The 22,068-nt window shown below is 37.5% G+C and overlaps 2 protein-coding genes across 5 annotated transcripts in view; both read right to left on the bottom strand.

The window, feature by feature from the left end:
• The window catches only part of LOC123527475 (uncharacterized), a 577,437-nt gene that overhangs the window by 107,782 nt on the left and 447,587 nt on the right, over positions 1–22,068 (bottom strand). The window lies entirely within an intron of this gene.
• Positions 3,227–4,231, bottom strand: LOC128548310 (glyoxylate reductase/hydroxypyruvate reductase-like; the record flags this gene model as incomplete). The annotated part of the gene is made up of 1 exon (XM_053522794.1): positions 3,227–4,231. A coding segment is annotated over one exon (627 nt), but the record flags the coding sequence as incomplete, so codon positions are not given.

Raw genomic sequence — 22,068 nt, 5'->3', positions numbered from 1 at the left:
TTCAGAAACGCTTTTCAGTGTTTCCCACCCAGCTAGAGGTGTACTGGTCAGGAACCCAGGCAATCCTTGCGTGTATCAGTGCTATACACTGGGCACGTTAAAGAACCAGGCTGTCTGTTCGCAACGAGCTAGGCTAAGTTAGCCGGACAAGCCTGTATCTGATTTCTGATCTCTCTGTGGGGGCTTTGTCTCACTCTGTCCCTCTGGTCAGATCGCTCTGTGTCTGTACTAGTAGAGGATGATTTCGCGCCCTGTGTGGCTGCAGTTACTGTAAAGCGCCTTTGAACGTGTTTATCATGAAAAGGGCGCTATATAAATCTGGTATAATAATAATAATAATAATATGACTTTCCAGTTCTCTTTCCTCGAATGACCTACCTCGCGGATGACTGCGTGAGGACAACCGCCCGTTTCCACTGCGCGCATGCGCTCTTCTGGCAAAGCTTTGTTTCTCACCTTGTCTTTCTCTTTTGCCTTGCGACAAATCAAATGTATTTCCGTTAAGCTTATTTTATGTTCTTTCCAACGACACCCTTTGCATTAAAATACACATATGCGTTTGTGAGCAACATCATGTTGAATATAGCAAATATGGCTCTGGTGCGTTTTCTGAATAGGAAAGTAAGTGTTTACATATATGCATTTGCATTCAATTTGTTGTTTATTATGTTTATAGAACTAAGGTTTTCTACGAATAAATAATAACTGTGTAATATAGATATAGCTTAAATATCTTTCCCTAGATCCTTAAATATGCAGAGCTGTAAAAATATAATGAAACATGTGATATTTTGTATAAGCACAGTTCAACGTAAGAAAGAGCAGCAGAGGATGGGATAGTACACGCCTTATAGTTATATCGATGCGATACAAACAAGTGTTTGTTTCTCTGTTGCAAAGAAAATATAGTTTCTGTATTAAGACTCTTAACTAAACTAAAGGGCTGGAAGACGATTTCCATTTTAACTAATTCCTCCATCATTTACAAAATTACAAATCGGAAGTATCTCCGTATACTCTTTCTAACGACACCTTTTACTTTAGAATGCACACTTTAAAATTTTAAATATAGCAAATTGTGGTCAGTGTGCGTTTTCTGAATAGGAGAGATCGGTGCTTACATAATTATATGCATTTGTATTCAATCTAATATTTATTAAGTTATTAAACTACGTATTTCTACAAATAAATCATTTTTGAGTATTATAAAAAGGCCTTATGGATCTTTGCGGATCAGGCACTTGCCGGTTCTTCCGAATCACTCAGTCCATTCATGTTATCATAATTATCGGACCTTTCGGATAATACATTTCGTTCAATATTATTATCCAAAAAACAAATGTACTGGTCCTTTCAGATCATACAGTCCGTTCAATGAAATTATTATTTCTGGTCCTTTGCTACCACGCTGTCCATTCAATGTCATTATAATCATTGGACCTATCAGATCATGCTGTTCATTCATTGTTATCATTATTACTGATCCTTTTGGATCATGCACGTCATTTGATGTTATAATCACTTCTGGTCTTTTCGAATCTCGCAGTTCATTTTAATTTATTTTCATTACTGGTCCTCTGGAATCACGCACTCTATCTAATGTGAACATAATTAAGGGTTCTTTCGAATCATACAGGTCATTTATAGGTATTTATAATTACTGATCTTTTTGGATCATTTTGTCCGTTTAATGTTATTTTCATTACTTGTCTTTTCTGACCACGCTGCTAATTCAATGAAATTGTCATTACTGAACCTTTCGAATCACGCAGTGCATTCAATGTTATTATCGTTACTGGTCGGTCCGTTCGGATCACGCGGTTCTTTCAATATTACCATTATAACTGGTCCTTTCGGACCACGCGGTTCTTTCAATATTACCATCATTACTGGTCCTTTCGGATCACGCGGTTCTTTCAATATTACCATCATTACAGATCCTTTCGGATTACGCAGTCCATTCAATGTTATTATAATAACTGGTCCTTCTCAGATCATGCAGAGCATTCAATGTGGTTACCATTACTGGTCCTTTCGGATTACGCAGTCCATTCAATGTTATTATAATAACTGGTCCTTCTCAGATCATGCAGAGCATTCAATGTGGTTACCATTACTGGTCCTTCCGAACCACACAGTCCATCAATAATATTTTAATTACTGGTTCTCTTGCGGATCACGCAGTCTATTGAACGATATACCAGAAGGACTTGCAAGGGGGTTTGTCGGGTTTTGTTCATTACAATTCAGGAAAGACTCAACCAAACCGAGTCTGCTATTATTTAACTGGGATTTGTCTACGTTTCTAAATAATCTCCTTACTAGTATAATAATACTTGATCAGACCAATTCCTGTTCCAAATGCAAATATCAGCTTTTTGCAGATATATATAAGTTCCATTAACTAAATATATTGTTTTATTTCTTGATGTTATTAATGATTACCAAGTCAATAAAGAAACAAAGACTCTTGTTGAAGTCGTCATTAGCAGACGACATGCATTGTCTTTATAGACAAAAGCTATTTAATCGGTATTGACAACTCATCGTTTTTAGTAAAACAATATAGACCAGGTTCTTTACTTAATGGAAATCCGTAGACAAATCAATAATTTGTGACATGCAAATTGATTTGAAACATAATACATGCAAGCAAGCTTTTGTACCTAATGAGGGAGCTTCATAACCAGTTGTCTTATCAGGACAAATTTAATGTTTTAACATACTTAGAGGGATTTTTACTGAAAGTGCTATGTTTTCATTTACGTTTCAAGCTTTTGGAACACTCGGAATACTTGTAATAATTGGGACACTTTCTTTGCTTGTGTTAGCGGATATATTCCTTCCGTTAAAAACGAAGTCAAACAAAAATAAGAAAAAGTAGTACAAAACGCTACTGCATTAAGTCAAACTAACGAGGTAGACCTATTTTTTCAAGCAAATTGAGGTAGAATGGTCAAGAACTAACGGATGTCAGACGGACAAAGCACCATCGCAATAGTAGAGAATCTATACTTTTATGCGACAGAACTTTCATAATTTCATTCTTTGGGATGCGAGGGATATATCCAGTCGTTCATAGTATATGCACAATTAAATCTGTTTCCAATGCCTAAACCTGGGGAGTCGTCGACAATAAATCACATTTATACTCTCTATTAATTAGCCTAAGTGTAAATTGGTATAATTGTCAATGATTAATATTTTTTCTATATGACTATTTACGTCATTTATCACAATTGTTTAATATCGTTATATTGTTTAACCATATATTCATTTTACAAATTAAAGCCTGGCGTTTGTTCCCAGTGTCTATATATTATTTTATGATCTAGTAATTCAAAAATGGTTTCTACTTTAAATGAAATGAGCTGAAACCTAAAATCCTAAATAGTAAGTCTTTCTGAAAGTAGACGTAATTTATAAAGATATAGGCAAATAAATGTTCAGTATTTCTTCAATATCTCCATACTGGTAACGAAATTAATACTAGTATTTCAATAGTAGTAATATTAGCCTTTTGATATGATTTACAAAAACTAATAATTATAGAAAAAACACAGAAGTATCTACAGACAGTTGAGGAGAAGTTTCAGCACTCATTCTACTGCACCAAACCCACTGCATTTTGATTATCAAGTACTGCTAAAATGTTCTTTGCTGTTGTTTCCGACATACTGTTTCTAGAGTCCCAAGTGTTACTTCCCATGTGCGGAAGAACAATACAGTTCGGTTGACAAACAAGCGGGTGATCCGCCGGAAGTGGTTCTGGTTCAGTAACGTCCAGTCCCGCCGCAGCAATTTCACCAGAAATCAATGCCTCGAGTAGATCATCGTGTTGTATCACTCCGCCTCTTCCGCTATTCACCAATATGGCGTGCCTTTTCATCTTTTTGAAAGCAGATTTGTTGAATTTGTGCTTTGTTTGTGGCGTAAGATTACAGCAAATACAAATAACATCTGATTCAATCAAGAGCTTATCAAATTCTACGAAACTGGCCCCGAAGTCGTCTGCGTAACCTACTCTGCAAACGTCGTGGTACAAAATTGTTTTGACTCCGAATGGCTTCAGTCGCCTAGCAACGCCAAACCCAATCCGCCCGAGTCCAAGTATCCCAACTGTTTTCTGTGCCAGCTCCATACCACACAACCACATAGGCTTCCACTTCCCCCATTGGCCATCTTTAACAGCATGGACCCCTAATATAATATGAATAAAAAGTTTCGTAAGAAGACAAAATCATTGTACATATTATGTTCATCCTTTTTCATACGTGTATAAAAGAATTGCCATTTTGTAAAATTTACATTTAGAAGCATTATACCTGGCAGACTATGATTATATTTTATAGCAATCACAACTAGGGAAACGGACGGCAAAACTGAGTGTATTGAAAACACGAAAAAGCATTTTTGGTAGTCTTTCAGTAGATCTACATACGAAGATAATAAAGTTGTAAAGCAATTGAGCAAGGGCGTATGCAAAGCTAAACCCTTATGAAAACATTAAAAAGGACTATCAGTGTAGACAAAAACTGCAAAATACAAGAGATACAGGTAAGAAAAACTAAACTGTTTAATGTACATTTTTTATTATTCAACGATACAATATTGGATACGTTTAGATAAGTTTTACATGCCATATGAAACAGATTAAGATTTTGAGCTGTGCAACGCTTAAAACTCCGCCATGTTGTGACGTCATGTTTCCGAAAAATGGAGAGTAAGTTTCGCTCCGTGTCGCTAGCCGGACGTGTCTCTACTCTAGTGTTTGCAAGACAAATCTAGTTAAAAACAGTAAACACTAAACAATTTCTGATGGGAAAGTGTTGCTTTAATTTAAAAGAAAATTTTGTGTTCAACAGTGTATTTCAAGTTAAATTTTAATGCTTAGAAACACAATGTTTATGCATACAAAGATCTGTTTATGCATCATATGCATAATACTATTTGATAAAGCTAAATGGTAATTTATTAACTTTAGTAACTTCATTCATTCCTATGTTACACATTGTATGGATAATTAAATTTTTTGTCAAGTATTATATATGAAATTCTAGTCAATTATTGTTTCATTTTGTTTTTGAGTAACAATTAACTAGTCTAAGCCATATCTGATTAACATTTGTAATTTCTTCATACATGTGTTGTGTTTATCCGAACTGTAATACATTTGTGAAGTTAAATGAGGTGTTGTTTATTTAAAGCATGGACAATTGTCAATACTGTAGTCACAAAACATGGGACTCAATCATATTTGGCTGTGACTTAACATTTTTGCGAGGTCTGAGTCCCACGGACTTTCAGAAAAAGCGAACACTGCTAGCCGGCAGGGCATAGGCATTTGATTAAACTTTGTCTCCAAAATGTCGATTTGCAAGTACTGCAGTCAAACATGTGTTAAAAACCACCTTCGAATAACGTCCATCCTGCGAATAAAGACCAGAAGGGAAAAAAACAGTGCAATGTTCATTTATGGTTGATAACAACGATAACATGACTCTATTCACCCAGGTATTTGAATATACGAAATGTTTTTTTAACAATATCAACATAATAATATATCAGACGTTCCGTTACAAGGTTAAACAATATAATTTTTTAACCTAGAAACAGTATAGCTAAAAAAAATAAAAATGATAATGAAGAATAATACAAATACGATTTGATTTTGAAAAAGTGCATAACCCAGTAGGATAATATTTCAATAATAAGCAACTACCCTTCGATTCTTATTCATATATTGTGCATATAAATTATTGTTCTAATTTGATTCATAGCATCTTGCCGGATTCAGATGAAACTTTCCATCAGCGATTAGCATCAGGCCTAACTGTGCATATTCTGTGCACGTTCCGCTCCGGGTTATTTTTCTTGAAATAAGTTTGTTCCGACTTCCTCTACAACCTCAAAGCATGGGTTTATAACTGCTATTTAATATGTAGCCAATTTCTTGTGGTGATTGATTGCGGGGGCGTGGGGGGTACATTGCACTGCAAAGGTCACACATGGAACTGAACCTTAAAAGTGGTTTCCGCCTAATAACATGAGAACCACTCAATCCAGAAAATGTAAGCGTGACAGCATGATTGGGCGTATAAAGTAGATATCTCCTATTGTTCTGGGGAACAATAGTTCACAGACCTAGGTCACAGAGGCCTGAACTTTGAAAACGGTTCCGTTCAATAACTTGAGAACAACTAAACCTAGATCCTTCAAACTTAAAAATTTGATTGGGCTTATAAAGTTGAGGACCACTGTTGCTTTTGGAAGACCAAGACCCTTAAAACTTGATCGCATTATGGGCTTAATTAAGAAAGTTGAAGTTGCCCCTATTGTTCTTGTTGTAAGTAAGACTAAGGTCAAGATCTCAGGAGCCTGAACCTTGACAACCAGTGACTTGAGAGACACTTGACTCAGAATCTTCAAGCATTATTAGGCTTGCGAAGTTGAAAACCCCTAATCTTGGTGCTTTATACGGAGTGCACGTACACTAATTTCGCATAAAGTTTCAATTTGTATATGCGGATGAAATAGAGTTGTAGTAATAAACAAGTCTGACCAAATCTCATACAATACGACCCTCAAAAACAATGGTACTGGGAACACTTTATAGGGCAAATAAGGGACCATAACTTCAAACTGACGTAGACAATTTTGTTAGTTAATAAATTATTTGACCGAGATATTATATCTGCACATTCTGACAAATTTTGATGAAGATCGGATTAAGGATTCGGTAGCAGTTCTGGGTAATATCGGGAACCTGCTTTTTCCTCAGAAAATGAAATAATACCTGTTTCCTTAGTTTGATTAAAGTGCTTTTCTGCAATGAAAACATTACTGTGTTTTATACCTTTTGAACTGCAATAAGAGGTGAAGCGCTGCCAAATCGTTAATTATTAAGGGCAGAATGATGGTATTAATCTGGACAAAAATGACATTTTACCCAGTAAATAGTCAGAACCGCACATGATATTACAAGCCTTAGTAATATTGGGCCACTTTGACCCTTGTGTTTTAACAGTTGCAATAACTATTTACGTAACTTGTGAATTGCAATAAGATGTAGTGGGCAGTCGAATTATTTCAGATACAATTTGGACCAAAAATGAAAAGTTACATAAGACAAATAACCTCACACGATATTATACACATTACTAATGTTGTGTCACTACGACTTAAATGTCTGTTCGTTAATTTCAATGAAATAATGACTGTATATTTTGACTGTGAACTGCATTCAGAAGATTCGTTCAGTATTTAAATCACGATGATGGTCTCAGTTTGGAAACACAGTGAAGTTGGACACGATTTTACAAGCCTTAGTGATATCGGGCTACGGTCACTAAAGTGTTTTTGCTCAGTTAGAAACTTTAGTAATACACTGCAGTTGGGCCTTGTGTTCTCTTCTCAATTGCATTAAAAACAAAACCGTGTATTTAGATTGTGAACTGCAATAAGAGTTGCTGCGCTGCTAATTTCTTTCGGTAGTTATCTTATATCCCAGTCACACATACGGCGGTATAACTACGTCTAGCCACGGATAGAAACGGTGTAATCCGTATCGATCCGTACCTGAGCCGTACCTTAAAGTAGTGTAATAGCTGGAAATCTGATAACCGAACTTTCATGTATCCGGATATCATTCACTTTACGAACCAGTACTCACCATGTGTAAAATACAGATTTTACTCCAGTTTCCTTTAATGTATGTTTAATACTGACATAACACTTTGATTTCATTAGAGAATCTTTGCTTGTTATAAATCACTTTTGTTAATATTTCGATTTCCAGCATTCCTGCATGATGTATTTACAAGTTGAATATGTCCGCCATTTTTGTTATGAATGTTTGCGCATGAATTTTGGTAATTTTGCAGGGAATGCTTAAATGACTGATTTATATTGCCATAGAATACTGTTTTGTTAACTTTGATTGTTTTAAAAGTAAATCTTTTTCGGAAGCAAATATGTAATTAGCAAACTTCAGGAATATTCTGGAACGCTCCGTGTAACTATCTGTCTGCTTTGAACGCGCAATGCTGGAAAATGCTGGAACGCTATATTTTCGTCTCTATTTTGGTTTATCGGAGACAATTATATCAGTTCCCCTTTTTAAATCAATTCTTTGTATCTGCCCGTACCTTTTAATTCCTTTATAGCATCACAGTTTACGTTAATTCCATATTATTTAATGTTTACTGTGACTTGACCTGATTACACTGACAGCGCGCTTTTTGTGTCAAGGATTTTGATTGGTCCCCAGCATTCCAGCATCCCTTCCAGCATTGCGTCACTTATAAAAGGACGCACGTTCCAGCAATCTGGGTCAGTTGCAACAATAACAATAATATTGATCTACTTTTAAAGTTCGATCTTCAACAACTTTCAAAAATGCAGTCAAGCTCTGAAGCTTTAGGTACAAGCGGTTTACCAAATTTCCTTTACTATACTATCGCTATATTCTAGAATTGTGAATTATATCGTAGATCTCTATATTATAAAATATGGTTTTAGTAGAACTTTGATAAAAACTAAATGGCTGAAAGTAGTTCTTTGCAACTGGTCCATTGCTGTGTCTGCCTTTAATCTCCTACGTGTTTATCATTTTTATTGTAAGAAGCATATTTTGTCGTTAATATATTGAATACGTTATCGTTAAATTAAATAACATATAAAACTCTGAACTTCATTACTGTTATCATTTAAAGTGTATTTATAGGATCAGTTCCTCCACCATAGCCCGATCCATATCTACAACAAACCATTTTATAGAAATGGTTTCTTCGTAATCCGTGCTCTTAGTCACAAACAACTTTCTCACCACTGGCTCAACTTTCGCACTCAGCTTTCTCCACCAAAACTGATCATCTGAAACAACGTAGATCTTCCACTCGACAAGACTGACACAGCAATGATGCGATTTACTCAGCGAATATGATAAGAGTGATTAAGAGTGCAGATTAAATATTCCTAGTCCATCCTGTATACATATTTGTCAGAAACACAAAAGCCTGGGTGCTTACAATTTTTGGTGTCAGAAGCGCGGTCTGTAAGTGCCTAATAAAACAGACCGAGTGATCGAACTGAAACACCTAGATCTGCATGTATTTATAAGCTTTATTCATTCATATATTTCTATGCAATAAATAAACAAATACATAGGCAAAAAGATTGTCAACTTATTTTTTCAATAAACATATCAAAATGGCTACACCTGACCCTGAGATTTCATTTGATCGGCCTGATGCACGTGATATTTCATCCGAAACGCAGACGATAGACGCAACTGATAATTCAGAAATGTTAATCAATTTCAACAATGATGAAAGTACTGGATCTAGACATGATATCTCACAAAATAACACAAACTCTGCTCCGCAACATAATGATGCGATGAGACACATGCGAAATGATTGTCATAATCCAACACCGCGAACATTCCGTGTTCCCGACAGAATGAATTACATCAATGAGAACAGGACCCCTCTGTATGAACCTGCATATCATTTTGATTCAGATCGTGGGGACAATTTATACCACAGTCCCCTACGTGCTACACCCCAGCATACAATGATTAAACCCGACACGTATGACGGATCGAATAGTTTTGAACAGTATGTATCTCATTTCGAAGACTGTTCCGAGCTGTCTCTATGGGACAATAGAACGAAAGTTTTAATGCTTGCTACAAGTTTACGCGGTCCGGCAAGAAATTTTTACATGAGTCTAACAGAGCATGAACGACGTGATTATCGGCTTTTGTCCGTCCGTCTGTCTGAGCGCTTCGGTAGCAGCAGTAAACATCAATGTTTATGGTTAAGCAAGTTAGAAAATAGGCGTCGTCTAAAGGGGGAGAGCATTGCATCACTGGCAGATGATCTCCGGCAGCTCTCCCAAAAGGCTTATTCGGATCTTGATCATCATTCACAAGAAAAACTAGCATTGAATCAGCTATACAAACTAGTTTCTATTGAAATGAAATGTAGGTGCATGGATCACAACTGCTCTACTATCTACGATGCTGTAGCGGTAATCGAGCGTTACGAGTCCATTCTCGGGACTCCTGTGTCAAATGTTCGAGCTTGCGATTCGCGCAATACGACTTCAGACATTGAATTGTCCCTCAAACGCATCGAGTCTAGACTTGATAAAATAGAATCATCACGAAATGTTCACAGATCCGCGTCGCAACCGAGAAGTGTTAAAACATGTTTTGGTTGTAATTCAACCGATCACATGTGGGCATCATGTCCGAATAATCTCAATGTCAGGCATAACCACACAAACAGAAATAGGCAAAATGCATTCGGACATCCCCAGCAACATAATGTACATCACAATATTCAAAGAAATACTGATGTGCGACATTTCAGCAACAATACCACTGATATTAAGGCAAACTCCTCTCCTGCACCGAGGCAGGAAAACTAATTTGCGCTGACTCTGAAGGTCAAGGGTCAGCGACAATGTCAACAAATAGGCCTACATTACAAAATACACAACACGAAGTTCACTCAGCTCGTTCAGGTTCGAATTTCAATAAATATGACAATGGTTTTTATGTAACATGTCAAGTAGGGTCTGCATCAATAAATTTTCTAATAGACTGTGGTGCAACTACTTAACTACTTTCTGAGAAAACGTTACGTGAAATCGGAACTGAACGCACTTTTCAACTTCGTCCTATGTCTAAGGTTCTTAAGACCATAAATGGGGACTCCATGGCTGTTACAGGAAGTGCTGATCTCCTGATTGAAATGGCCAATGAACGTTTTGATCTATCTTTTGTCGTCTGCAGCATGGAAACAGACGGTATTTTAGGTGAAGATTTTTTGCGCCAACATGTTGATAGCATTAATTACAGAAAGTCTTGCCTTGTAATAGGTCAGAATTTTGTCCCACTTTGGACAGGTGGTCAAGCTAATCAGATTTGTAGAGTTGAACTTCAAGAGACCGTGAAACTTCCGTCCCATACTCGCAAGATGGTCTCTATTAAAATACCACAAAAAGAACACTTGACGCAGCAGGGTTTTGTAGAGCCTTCAATTGAACTCATGGCAAAAAGTGAAGTTTGCATCATGGGCGGCATTGTTGATGTGACCTCTAAAAATCTCATAATGAATGTAATGAACTATGGTCAGTCTGATATAACATTATATAAGAAAACTACTTTAGGTACATGTGAGTCTTACTTTGAACCAGAAATTCAACAGGAGAGAATTGCCTCAGTACTAGAACCTACAGAAAACACTCCTTTCCCTGACCACCTTTTAGATCTCCTTGAACGTAGCTCTACGCATCTAACTGAACTCGAAAAACAAAGTCTTGCTCAACTACTGCATAAATATCAGGGCGTCTTTTCAAAAAATGCTGAGGACATAGGTCGCACTGATATTGTTCAACATGCTATCGACACTAAAGATGCTCACCCTATTCGTCAACCTCCCAGGCGTTTGCCCCTCGGTAAGCGTCAAATCGAAAAAGATGAAGTTAATAAAATGCTAAAAAGAGGTATCATTGAGCCTTCTAAAAGTGCTTGGGCATCACCTGTAGTATTAGTTACTAAAAAGGACGGCACCCCTAGATTTTGTTTAGATTATAGAAAATTAAATGATCTCACAGTAAAGGATGCCTACCCTCTTCCCCGTGTGGACGACTGCATTGACGCACTGTCTGGGTCTAAGTATTTCAGTTCTCTAGACCTGAACAGTGGCTACTGGCAAGTTGGTATGAGAGAAGAAGATAAAGAGAAAACAGCATTTGCTACAACTATGGGTTTATATCAATTTTCAGTAATGAGTTTTGGTCTCGCTAATGCGCCATCGACATTTGAAAGACTGATGGAAAATGTTCTCCGTGGCCTACAATGGATTGAATGTCTTTTATATATGGACGACATCATTGTGCCATGTACAACAGTAACTGAGGGCCTTGAACGCCTAGAACATATTTTCGAACGCTTACAGCACGCCTGTCTGACATGTAAACCATCAAAATGCATCTTCTTTCAAAAGCAAGTTAAATTCTTAGGACATTTAGTTTAGATCCTGAAAAAATCAAAGCGGTTCGCGACTGGCCCATACCCCACAATGCAAAAACAACAAAATCTTTTCTCGGACTTTGTTCGTATTACAGACGTTTTGTACATGGCTATGCCAAAATAGCTCGCCCATTGCACAAGCTTTGTGAGAAAAGTAACAAATTTCTATGGACAGAAGATTGCGCAAATGCCTTTGATCAACTTAAACAAGCTTTGACGTCAGCCCCAATACTAGGTTATCCAAGACCAGACGCGAAATTCATACTTGACACGGATGCGAGCCATTTTGCTACTGGAGCAGTACTCTCGCAATTGCAAGACAATAGAGAAGTTGTTATCGCATACTACAGTAAAAGCTTAAATCAACATGAGAAAAGCTATTGTGTAACACGAAAAGAACTCCTGGCGGTCGTCCATGCACTCAAGGCATTTCACCATTATTTGTATGGGCAACCCATCTTATTGAGAACTGATAATGCTGCGGTCTCATGGATGAGGAACCTTAAACAGCCTTCTGGTCAAGTCGCAAGATGGCTTGAAGTACTGGGCACATATGACTTAAATGTGACCCATCGCCCAGGCACCCAACATCGAAATGCAGATGCCCTCTCTAGATCACCTTGCACAAAATGTACTAAGCAACAAAATGCAAGTGATAATGTGACCAATGAAATTAATGTAGACAATGAATCAGACGATACACATTTGCAGCAACATAATTGCGATTCAGACCCTTCTGCCCTCTTGCCCTCTTCTGACAATCCGGATTCACATGTTGCACGGGCATCAACACGAAGTCAGACTGATTCTTTTTCTGTTTTTAAACACACATCTTTTGTAATTCCAAACTGGTCTTCTAAAGAAATTAGAGATCAGCAGCTTGGTGATTCCTCTATTCATTTCATCATTAATGCACTAGAGATTTCAGACAACAGACCCACTTGGCAACAAGTTGCTGGTACAAACAATACTACTAAAGTACTGTGGCGTATGTGGGACCGGCTATCACTACATGATGGTTGTCTGTTTCGCACCTGGTATGATGACAGTGATCATCACTATTGCCAACTGGTGGTACCTATACAGCGAAGAGCTGACGTGCTTCATTGCATGCATGATATTCCTTCGTCAGCCCACTTAGGCTTGGATAAGACACTAGAGAAAATCAGACAAACCTTTTACTGGCCTGGTATTAAGGGTGATGTTGAAAAGTTCTGCATGAAATGCCACATGTGCGCAGCACGTAAACCCTCTAAACCCCCTAAATCACCTATGGGTCTGACGCAAGTACTTGAACCACAGGAAAAGTGTGCACTGGACATATTTGGTCCCCTTCCAAAGACTGACCGACAGAATGTTTATATTTTAGTTATATGTGACTGTTTCACACGTTGGACAGAGGCCATACCCTTGCCAAATCAGCTCTCCGAAACGATAGCGAAAGCATTTGTTAATGAATATGTCTGCAGATTTGGTGTACCCATGCAAATCCACACAGATCAAGGTACAAACTTTGTCTCTAATTTAATTGAAGCCATCTGTAAGCAGCTGCAAATACATCACACCCGATCTACGCCCTTCCACCCGCAAGCGAATGGAAATGTAGAGCGCTTCAATAGATCACTTAAAACTATGCTGAGCATGTATTGCAACACAAACCAGCGTGCATGGGACCAGTACTTACCACAGGTTATGATGGCCTATCGGTCTTCAGTTCATGCCAGCACAGGTCAAACTCCAAATAAAATGGTGTTTGGGAGAGAGAATGTCCTTCCTCTGCAAGCCTATATAGGTTTACCCCCACAAAGTAGTACAACTGACACACCAGAAACCTATGTAGAACACCTCCAACAGCAGCTAGAAAGTGTTCATGAAATTGCACGAAAAACCCTTCACACCAAAAGCCAGTATCGCAAGCGGCATTATGACCTGTATGCCAAGAAGCGAGCTTTCAACCCAGGAGATCCCGTATGGTTGCATGACACATCTAGACGCCATGGTGTTTGCAGTAAGTTGTCCGCACAATGGAAAGGTCCCTACATAGTTACGAAGAAAATAGATGACCTAGTATACCTAGTCAAACGTTCACAAAGTGTTCCAGCAAAAGCAATACATATAGACAGACTTACTTTGTACAAATGCTCACATATACCTGAATGGCTGATTTCTATTAGAAAGGCATTGTCCAATGCACTTCAGTAATACTTCCCCAGGTTCACTACCCATAACAGTTCCAGTCATCAGTACCTATACTTATATGAGTTAACAAAGTCAACATTCAACAAGAAAATCTGCCCCCCCCCCCCACCCACCACACACCTAGATAATTATTTTGCCATCACAATTATAATTCAAATAAACTCAACCGGCTGAGATGTGCATATAAAAAAAACAACTGCTGTCTGATTCAATTCAAAAATATTTCTTGTGTAGAAGTGATATCAGTGAGACAGTGGTCTCCACCAAAGCGTGCACGTATATATACTTTTTTTTTTTGAGCGCTCAACCTGAGTAATGAAGGAGGACTGATCACCCACCTGCGATTTGCTCAGTATTTGTGTTTAATTTTACATCCGGATATAGTATCCAACTTGATATAGATGTGAAGTCAACAAGAATATTTTTTTGTGAATTGTGAATCGACTGGTAGACACAGCAAGAGTTGCACTAAATCAGCCAATAAAGTTCCGAATATGTTAGGATAAGTCGATGTGATGTAATTTGCTGAATTGTGAAATTATTCAAGATGATATTTACTTGATAACTAAACTAAAGTATATTGTACATTCCAGTTGGTAAATCATCGGGCAGTGCAACGTTCCCTTGTGACAAGTGTCCGTCAGTATTTAATAACCAGAGGGATCTTTCAAATCATAACATCAAGGCAAACCATACTTCTGCCAGAGTTGTCTGTGCATGGTGTGTGGAACAGAAGGTACGTGAATTTCGTCATCCGCAAGATCTTAAACGGCATGTACGGGATCACCACACGATCATATATCAGGATTTTCCTGAAAGAGCACTGTCCCTGGAGAACTGTTTCTTCTTTGCCAGGAATCCCGAGTCATTTATACAGACTTACCATAAGCAGCCAAATTACGACTCCGAAGAGGCCAAGTTTGCTCGTGAAGCCATCACCAGATGGTCAACTGGGCGTGTCCCCGGAATTACAGGCTGGCGAGAGGGCTGGCGGACAGCAAGGTCAAAGGCTGCCAACCCTAAGAAGGCAAACAAAAGACAGCATGGTCCAATGTTTACTCTTAAGCAAATTAACATGTCTAATCAAGATACAGTGGTCATTTTTCTAAACACCAATAACGAAGTCATCAAGGCACAGATACAAGATGCCGGTTTAAGGGATCCAGCCGTCACAACACCCCTCATCCACAAAATGATGTCGCTGGATCCCAGCTTCACTCCACCGACAGGTCCCTGGAGGTTTCATCCAGATTCAACTTCAGTCAAGTCAGAACTAGCAACTATCCTTGGGATTGACGTTAAATTTCTAACTTCTGTGTGGTTGAAGACTGATGTCCCAGCCAAAGTAGCAAAAACAACATCTCAACCAGTGACCTGCACCAGTGCGATAACTACAACACTAACAGCAACCTGTACCGATAGAACAACAACAACAACAACTTCTTCAGCAGTGACCAGCACCCTTGTAAACACAACAACAACAACAACAACAACATCTCAGACAGCGACCCGCACCAATACATCAACGACAGCAACAACAACAACTTCTTCAGCAGTGACCAGCACCAACGCAATACCAACAACTACTACAGCAACAACACTTCTCACAACAAACACCGTCACGACAGCACCAGTGTTAACAACGACAATCTTCTCGCCAAAACAAGCTGACTACGAAGATGATCTAGACTCACTTCACACACCGACACCTATCTCTTTTGGTACTGACTGTCCACAAAGCTCACCAGATCACCACTCAAATGTATCATCACCAAGGCCTCCACCACTTTTTAACTCAGCACCAACACCATCATATGAGCCAACGACACCAATCATGAAGCAAGCAGCATCAGCATCAACACCATCATTCAGACCAACAACAACCACCCAGAATACAACAGCACCAACACCACCATACCAACCAACGACCATCATGAATCCGACACCACCAGCACCAGCAACATCATTTAGACTAACAACTACCACCCAGAATCCAGCAGCACCAGCACATTTGTATGAACCAACAACCCCCACACAGAATCCAGCAGCAGCACCGATATATAGACCAACACCAATACACATCACTCCATCTGTATTAGCAAAAGCACTTCTGATGAGCGGCAGTATGCCAATTCTTCCACCCGGAAGAAGAGAGTGGAGCGCTGTACCAGAAGGAAGCATTTCAATTACACCTACTCTCTTTTGGCCACCAAATGACTGGACCTACTTCACACATGACCAGAAAGCTTTGGCAGTTGAATTTGCGGCAATGTCCCTGGAATACCAAAACAACATTAACTTCAAACATCTGGACCGAACCACACTACTTTTTAAATACAATTACTTAGTCTTACCTGGAACCAAACTGCACCACACTGGACCAACAACAAAAATGCTAGAATACAACTATGAGGTCATCAAGAACATCGCTGTAGGAAAAGATACCAGCTCAACAGAAAATCAGATAGCAATAATCCCGTCATTCTCACCAACTCCACCTTCCACTCTTCTTCAAAGTATGAAACACATTCCACTAAGATTAACCATCGAGGGGCGACCACAAACATCATCCTGAAAGCCAGGACCACATCTTAACACATCTGAGGAATCTACACCCTGGAATACATAATACTGATTAATATATATATATACATACATACATTGGTAATTTTTCATTAACGTAATGAACTGTAAACTATTTTCCGCGCAAGGACTGTGGATTATTTTTAAGTATTATAACTGGTGAACTTATTACCACATTAAGAACTCTGAACTGTTTGGAGTATTACAAACTGTGAAGGACCATGAACTATTCAAGTACTATGGACATTCTTTTTAAGTATAATAGTGAATCTATTACAAACTGTGAAGGACCATGAACTATTCAAGTACTATGGACATTCTGTTTAGGTATAATAGTGAATTTATCACAACTGTTTTAAGTATTACAGACCGTGAAGTGACCATGAACTATTCAAGTACTATGGACATTCTGTTTAGGTATAATAGTGAATTTATCACAACTGTTTTAAGTATTACAGACCGTGAAGTGACCATGAACTATTCAAGTACTATGGACAGTCTGTTTAGGTATAATAGTGAATTTATCACAACTGTTTTAAGTATTACAGACCGTGAAGTGACCATGAACTATTTAAGTACTATGGACTGTGAAATAATCATGAACTTTTAAAATATTATACGCGAAGCATTCATGGACTTTCTTTAGTATAATGAACAATGAAGTGATCATTAACTTTTACGTACTGCAAACAGCGAAGTTATCACAAACTTTCAAAGTATTACATGTGAAATGTTCATGAACTATTTGCGCATTATGAACTATGAAGTGCTGATGAACTATTTAAATATGACGTATCTTTGAATGAGGAGCGTTAAGTAAAAGCATTATGAACAGTGAAGTTTTAAGTATAATGCTATGAACTGTGAAGTATTAGAAGGTATTTCTGTATGAACTGTGAAAAGACTTAAAGATGCACCATTATGAACTATGAAGTGTAGAAGAAATGTACTTAGTTATGAACTGTGAAATGGTTCAGTTAAAATTTTGATAGAGAATCTAACGGAGATGTTTCATATTAAAACTGTACCAAAGATTATATTTTAATTATCAATAATGTGCATTATTTATAAATTGATTATTAACTGTGCATGTTCATAATCATATAATTGCTCATTGATGTTTATTGTATGGTGTCAACTTCAGGAGAAGTTCACATATTAAGGTGGGGAGAGTGTAATAGCTGGAAATCTGATAACCGAACTTTCATGTATCCGGATATCATTAACTTTACGAACCAGTGCTCACCATGTGTAAAATACAGATTTTACTCCAGTTTCCTTTAATGTATGTTTAATACTGACATAACACTTTGATTTCATCAGAGAATCTTTGCTTGTTATAAATCACTTTTGTTAATATTTCGATTTCCAGCATTCCTGCATGATGTATTTACAAGTTGAATATGTCCGCCATTTTTGTTATGAATGTTTGCGCATGAATTTTGGTAATTTTGCAGGGAATGCTTAAATGACTGATTTATATTGCCATAGAATACTGTTTTGTTAACTTTGATTGTTTTAAAAGTAAATCTTTTTCGGAAGCAAATATGTTATTAGCAAACTTCAGGAATATTCTGGAACGCTCCGTGTAACTATTTGTCTGCTTTGAACGCGCAATGCTGGAAAATGCTGGAACGCTATATTTTCGTCTCTATTTTGGTTTATCGGAGACAATTATATCAGTTCCCCTTTTTAAATCAATTCTTTGTATCTGCCCTTACCTTTTAATCCCTTTATAGCAGCACAGTTTACGTTAATTCCATATTATTTAATGTTTACTGTGACTTGACCTGATTACACTGACAGCGCGCTTTTTGTGTCAAGGATTTTGATTGGTCCCCAGCATTCCAGCATCCCTTCCAGCATTGCGTCACTTATAAAAGGACGCACGTTCCAGCAATCTGGGTCAGTTGCAACAATAACAATAACATTGATCTACTTTTAAAGTTCGATCTTCAACAACTTTCAAAAATGCAGTCAAGCTCTGAAGCTTTAGGTACAAGCGGTTTACCAAATTTCCTTTACTATACTATCGCTATATTCTAGAATTGTGAATTATATCGTAGATCTCTATATTATAAAATATGGTTTTAGTAGAACTTTGATAAAAACTAAATGGCTGAAAGTAGTTCTTTGCAACTGGTCCATTGCTGTGTCTGCCTTTAATCTCCTACGTGTTTATCATTTTTATTGTAAGAAGCATATTTTGTCGTTAATATATTGAATACGTTATCGTTAAATTAAATAACATATAAAACTCTGAACTTCATTACTGTTATCATTTAAAGTGTATTTATAGGATCAGTTCCTCCACCATAGCCCGATTCATATCTACAACAAACCATTTTATAGAAATGGTTTCTTCGTAATCCGTGCTCTTAGTCACAAACAACTTTCTCACCACTGGCTCAACTTTCGCACTCAGCTTTCTCCACCAAAACTGATCATCTGAAACAACGTAGATCTTCCACTCGACAAGACTGACACAGCAATGATGCGATTTACTCAGCGAATATGATAAGAGTGATTAAGAGTGCAGATTAAATATTCCTAGTCCATCCTGTATACATATTTGTCAGAAACACAAAAGCCAGGGTGCTTACAGTAGTAACCCGTATCAATCCGTACGGTTCAGGTACGGATAGGTACGAATTACTACGTTTCTATCCGTAGGTAAACGTAGCTATCCGCGCCGTATGTGTGACTGTGGTATTAAGATGTTCGTCTAAAATAATAGAACTTAACACTGGGCAAATTGATAACCGCGTACCATATTACAAGCCTAAGTAATATCGGGCAACTGTACCTAAAGTGTTTTCACTAAATAAAAATGAAAAAGTATCTGGATTTTGAAGCTTGTGAACTGCAAATGGAGGTTCTGCGCTACCGACTTCTTTAAGGTTTAGCAGTATATCACAAAACAACATTTTTTTTTAGTAAATGAACAACATCTTGACAAACAACTTATCTGTCCAATACATGTTTTACTGTTCTGTCGGATACTTAAAATGTTCTTAATGAGTTGTCCCCCTTTAAATAAGAATGACAAAGAAATAAATGTAAACAATTGTCAAAAACCATGTTTTACCTGGTTGTGTAAAGTTTAAACACTCGCACGATGTTGCAAATGCATCAAAACGAAAACATGTTATAGCTTTTATAAAATGGTGAGTTTTTAAAGCCGCTGAACTGTCCAGAAGTGTTGCCCCTTCATGCAGTCCCTTTCCGGAATTCAACATATATATAAGTAAATTGGCAATGGTTTTGTAGAATAATATAAATGTTTTGTAGGCTGTTCAATTTTCATGTAAAACAATGCGTTCTTTTTATGATTTGATCACGTTCGAACTTTTTTCTCCGAAACATGGATCTATACCTTAAGTAACTAAGGGAAGATGACGGTGACTATTTGGACGAAACATGAAACTTTACAGCGGACAAACTGAGAAGCAGATACGACATAACAAGCCTTTAAAATATCGTACAACTGTGCCTAAAATGTATTTTGCTCAGTTGCAATGAAAGAGTAACTGTTTATTGTTCTTGTTAACTGTAATAATGGAAGCTGCTGCGTTGCCGAATACATTCAATAATAAGGGCAGGATGACAGTCTCAATTTTAACGATTATTACAATTTTATACCGGGCTAAGTTCTAACTGCACAGGGTACAACAAATTATACCGTATTTTCCGGACAATAGGCCGCGGCCTATACGTTAAAAAAGTGAAATTTTCAGGGGTGCAGCCTATACGTCGAAGCCGCCTATACGTCATTTTATTTTTTTCTAAATGGGCCTTTCATATGGCCTATAAATAATGTACATATTATACCTCGGTATGGGAAATAGATTTTAACACGAAATCAATATGTTTTATGTTCATAATTCAAAGAATTCCCATCTTTGTAAAATCTCCATGATTTCAGCGTGTATTTGAAAACAAAAGACAAACTGTGAAATTAACCCAGTTGTTTCGCATCTTTATTGTTCTGTAGACAAATGACGAACGGACGCAAACAGACGATTTCCGGTACTGCTTCAAATATGTGTAGTCTGATTACAATGTTTATAAAAATTGTTATGCAGAAATTTTAAATAAACAACGGATTTTCATCTTGGCATATTATATATAAATTAAACAATTTTCTGTTTCTCGTCGATGTAGCCATATTCTGCTTATCCGATCTAATTAAGTTAAGTGTACAGAATGGACAATTTTGTCTAGAGGGCCTTTGAAATACAACCGACTTCAATGACTATTTATCGGAACAGCTAGTCTTTATACAACATTGTCAAATTCGCCGCTTTGCGGAGTATAGGCCGCGGCCAATATGCCGGAGCGGCCTTTACCGTCAATTTTATTTCTGACATAGTTAAAACATACGCAGTGGCAGTGGCCTATTGTCCGAAAATACGGTAAGTAATAATGGGTAAATTTGACTAAAATTCTTTTGTTTAATTATGTCTCCCACAACACAGTGGTGTGGGAGACATATTGATTTACTCCAGTCTGTGTGTGTGTGTGTGTCTGTGTCTGTGTGTCTGTCACAAAGCTTGTCCGCACTCTAAGTCAAACAATTCTCATCCGATTTCAAAACTTAAACAAAATGTGTCTGACAATAAGACCTCAGCCAAGTTTGATAACTAGCTAAATCGGTCCGTGCGTATTGGAGTTATGGCCCTTGGATTACCAAAAATCGGCCTTTTTACTCTTGTCCGCACTCTAAGTCAAATATTTCTCATCCGATCTCCACCAAAAATGAACAAAATGTGTTTGACTATGAGACCTCGGCCAAGTTTAATAACTAGTTAAATCTCCATTCGGGCAAGGTATTGAATTTAACACCGGATAAAGTCAGAACCGCATACGATATTACACGCCTTAGTAATATTGTATAATGGTCAAAATCTGTAAAATAATTGCAAATTATAAGGGTTGTAAAATGGTCAAAATCTGGACCAAAATTGAAATATATCAACAAACAAAGTTACAAACACTATATTACAAACCCTATCTTTATCTGTAAACTGCGACAAAAGTCTTTTTCGCTCCAATGCAATGGAATGGTATCTGTTCTGCTTGCTTGTTATCTGATTAATGTGCTATTTTCCAAAGAAGAATTACTATGTATTAAATGTTTGTACATTTATGTACTGCAATAAGAGGTTCAGAGCTGCCGAAATCGTTAAGTAGTTAAGAAAGGATGCAGATCTTAATTTTGACAAAAACTGAAATTTTAT

The sequence above is a fragment of the Mercenaria mercenaria genome, chromosome 14 (assembly GCF_021730395.1).
Source record: "Mercenaria mercenaria strain notata chromosome 14, MADL_Memer_1, whole genome shotgun sequence".
In the NCBI taxonomy this organism is placed as follows: Eukaryota; Metazoa; Mollusca; class Bivalvia; order Venerida; family Veneridae; genus Mercenaria; species Mercenaria mercenaria.
Note: the sequence above shows the minus strand (reverse complement) of the source record. Positions and strands in the feature narration are given on the sequence as shown.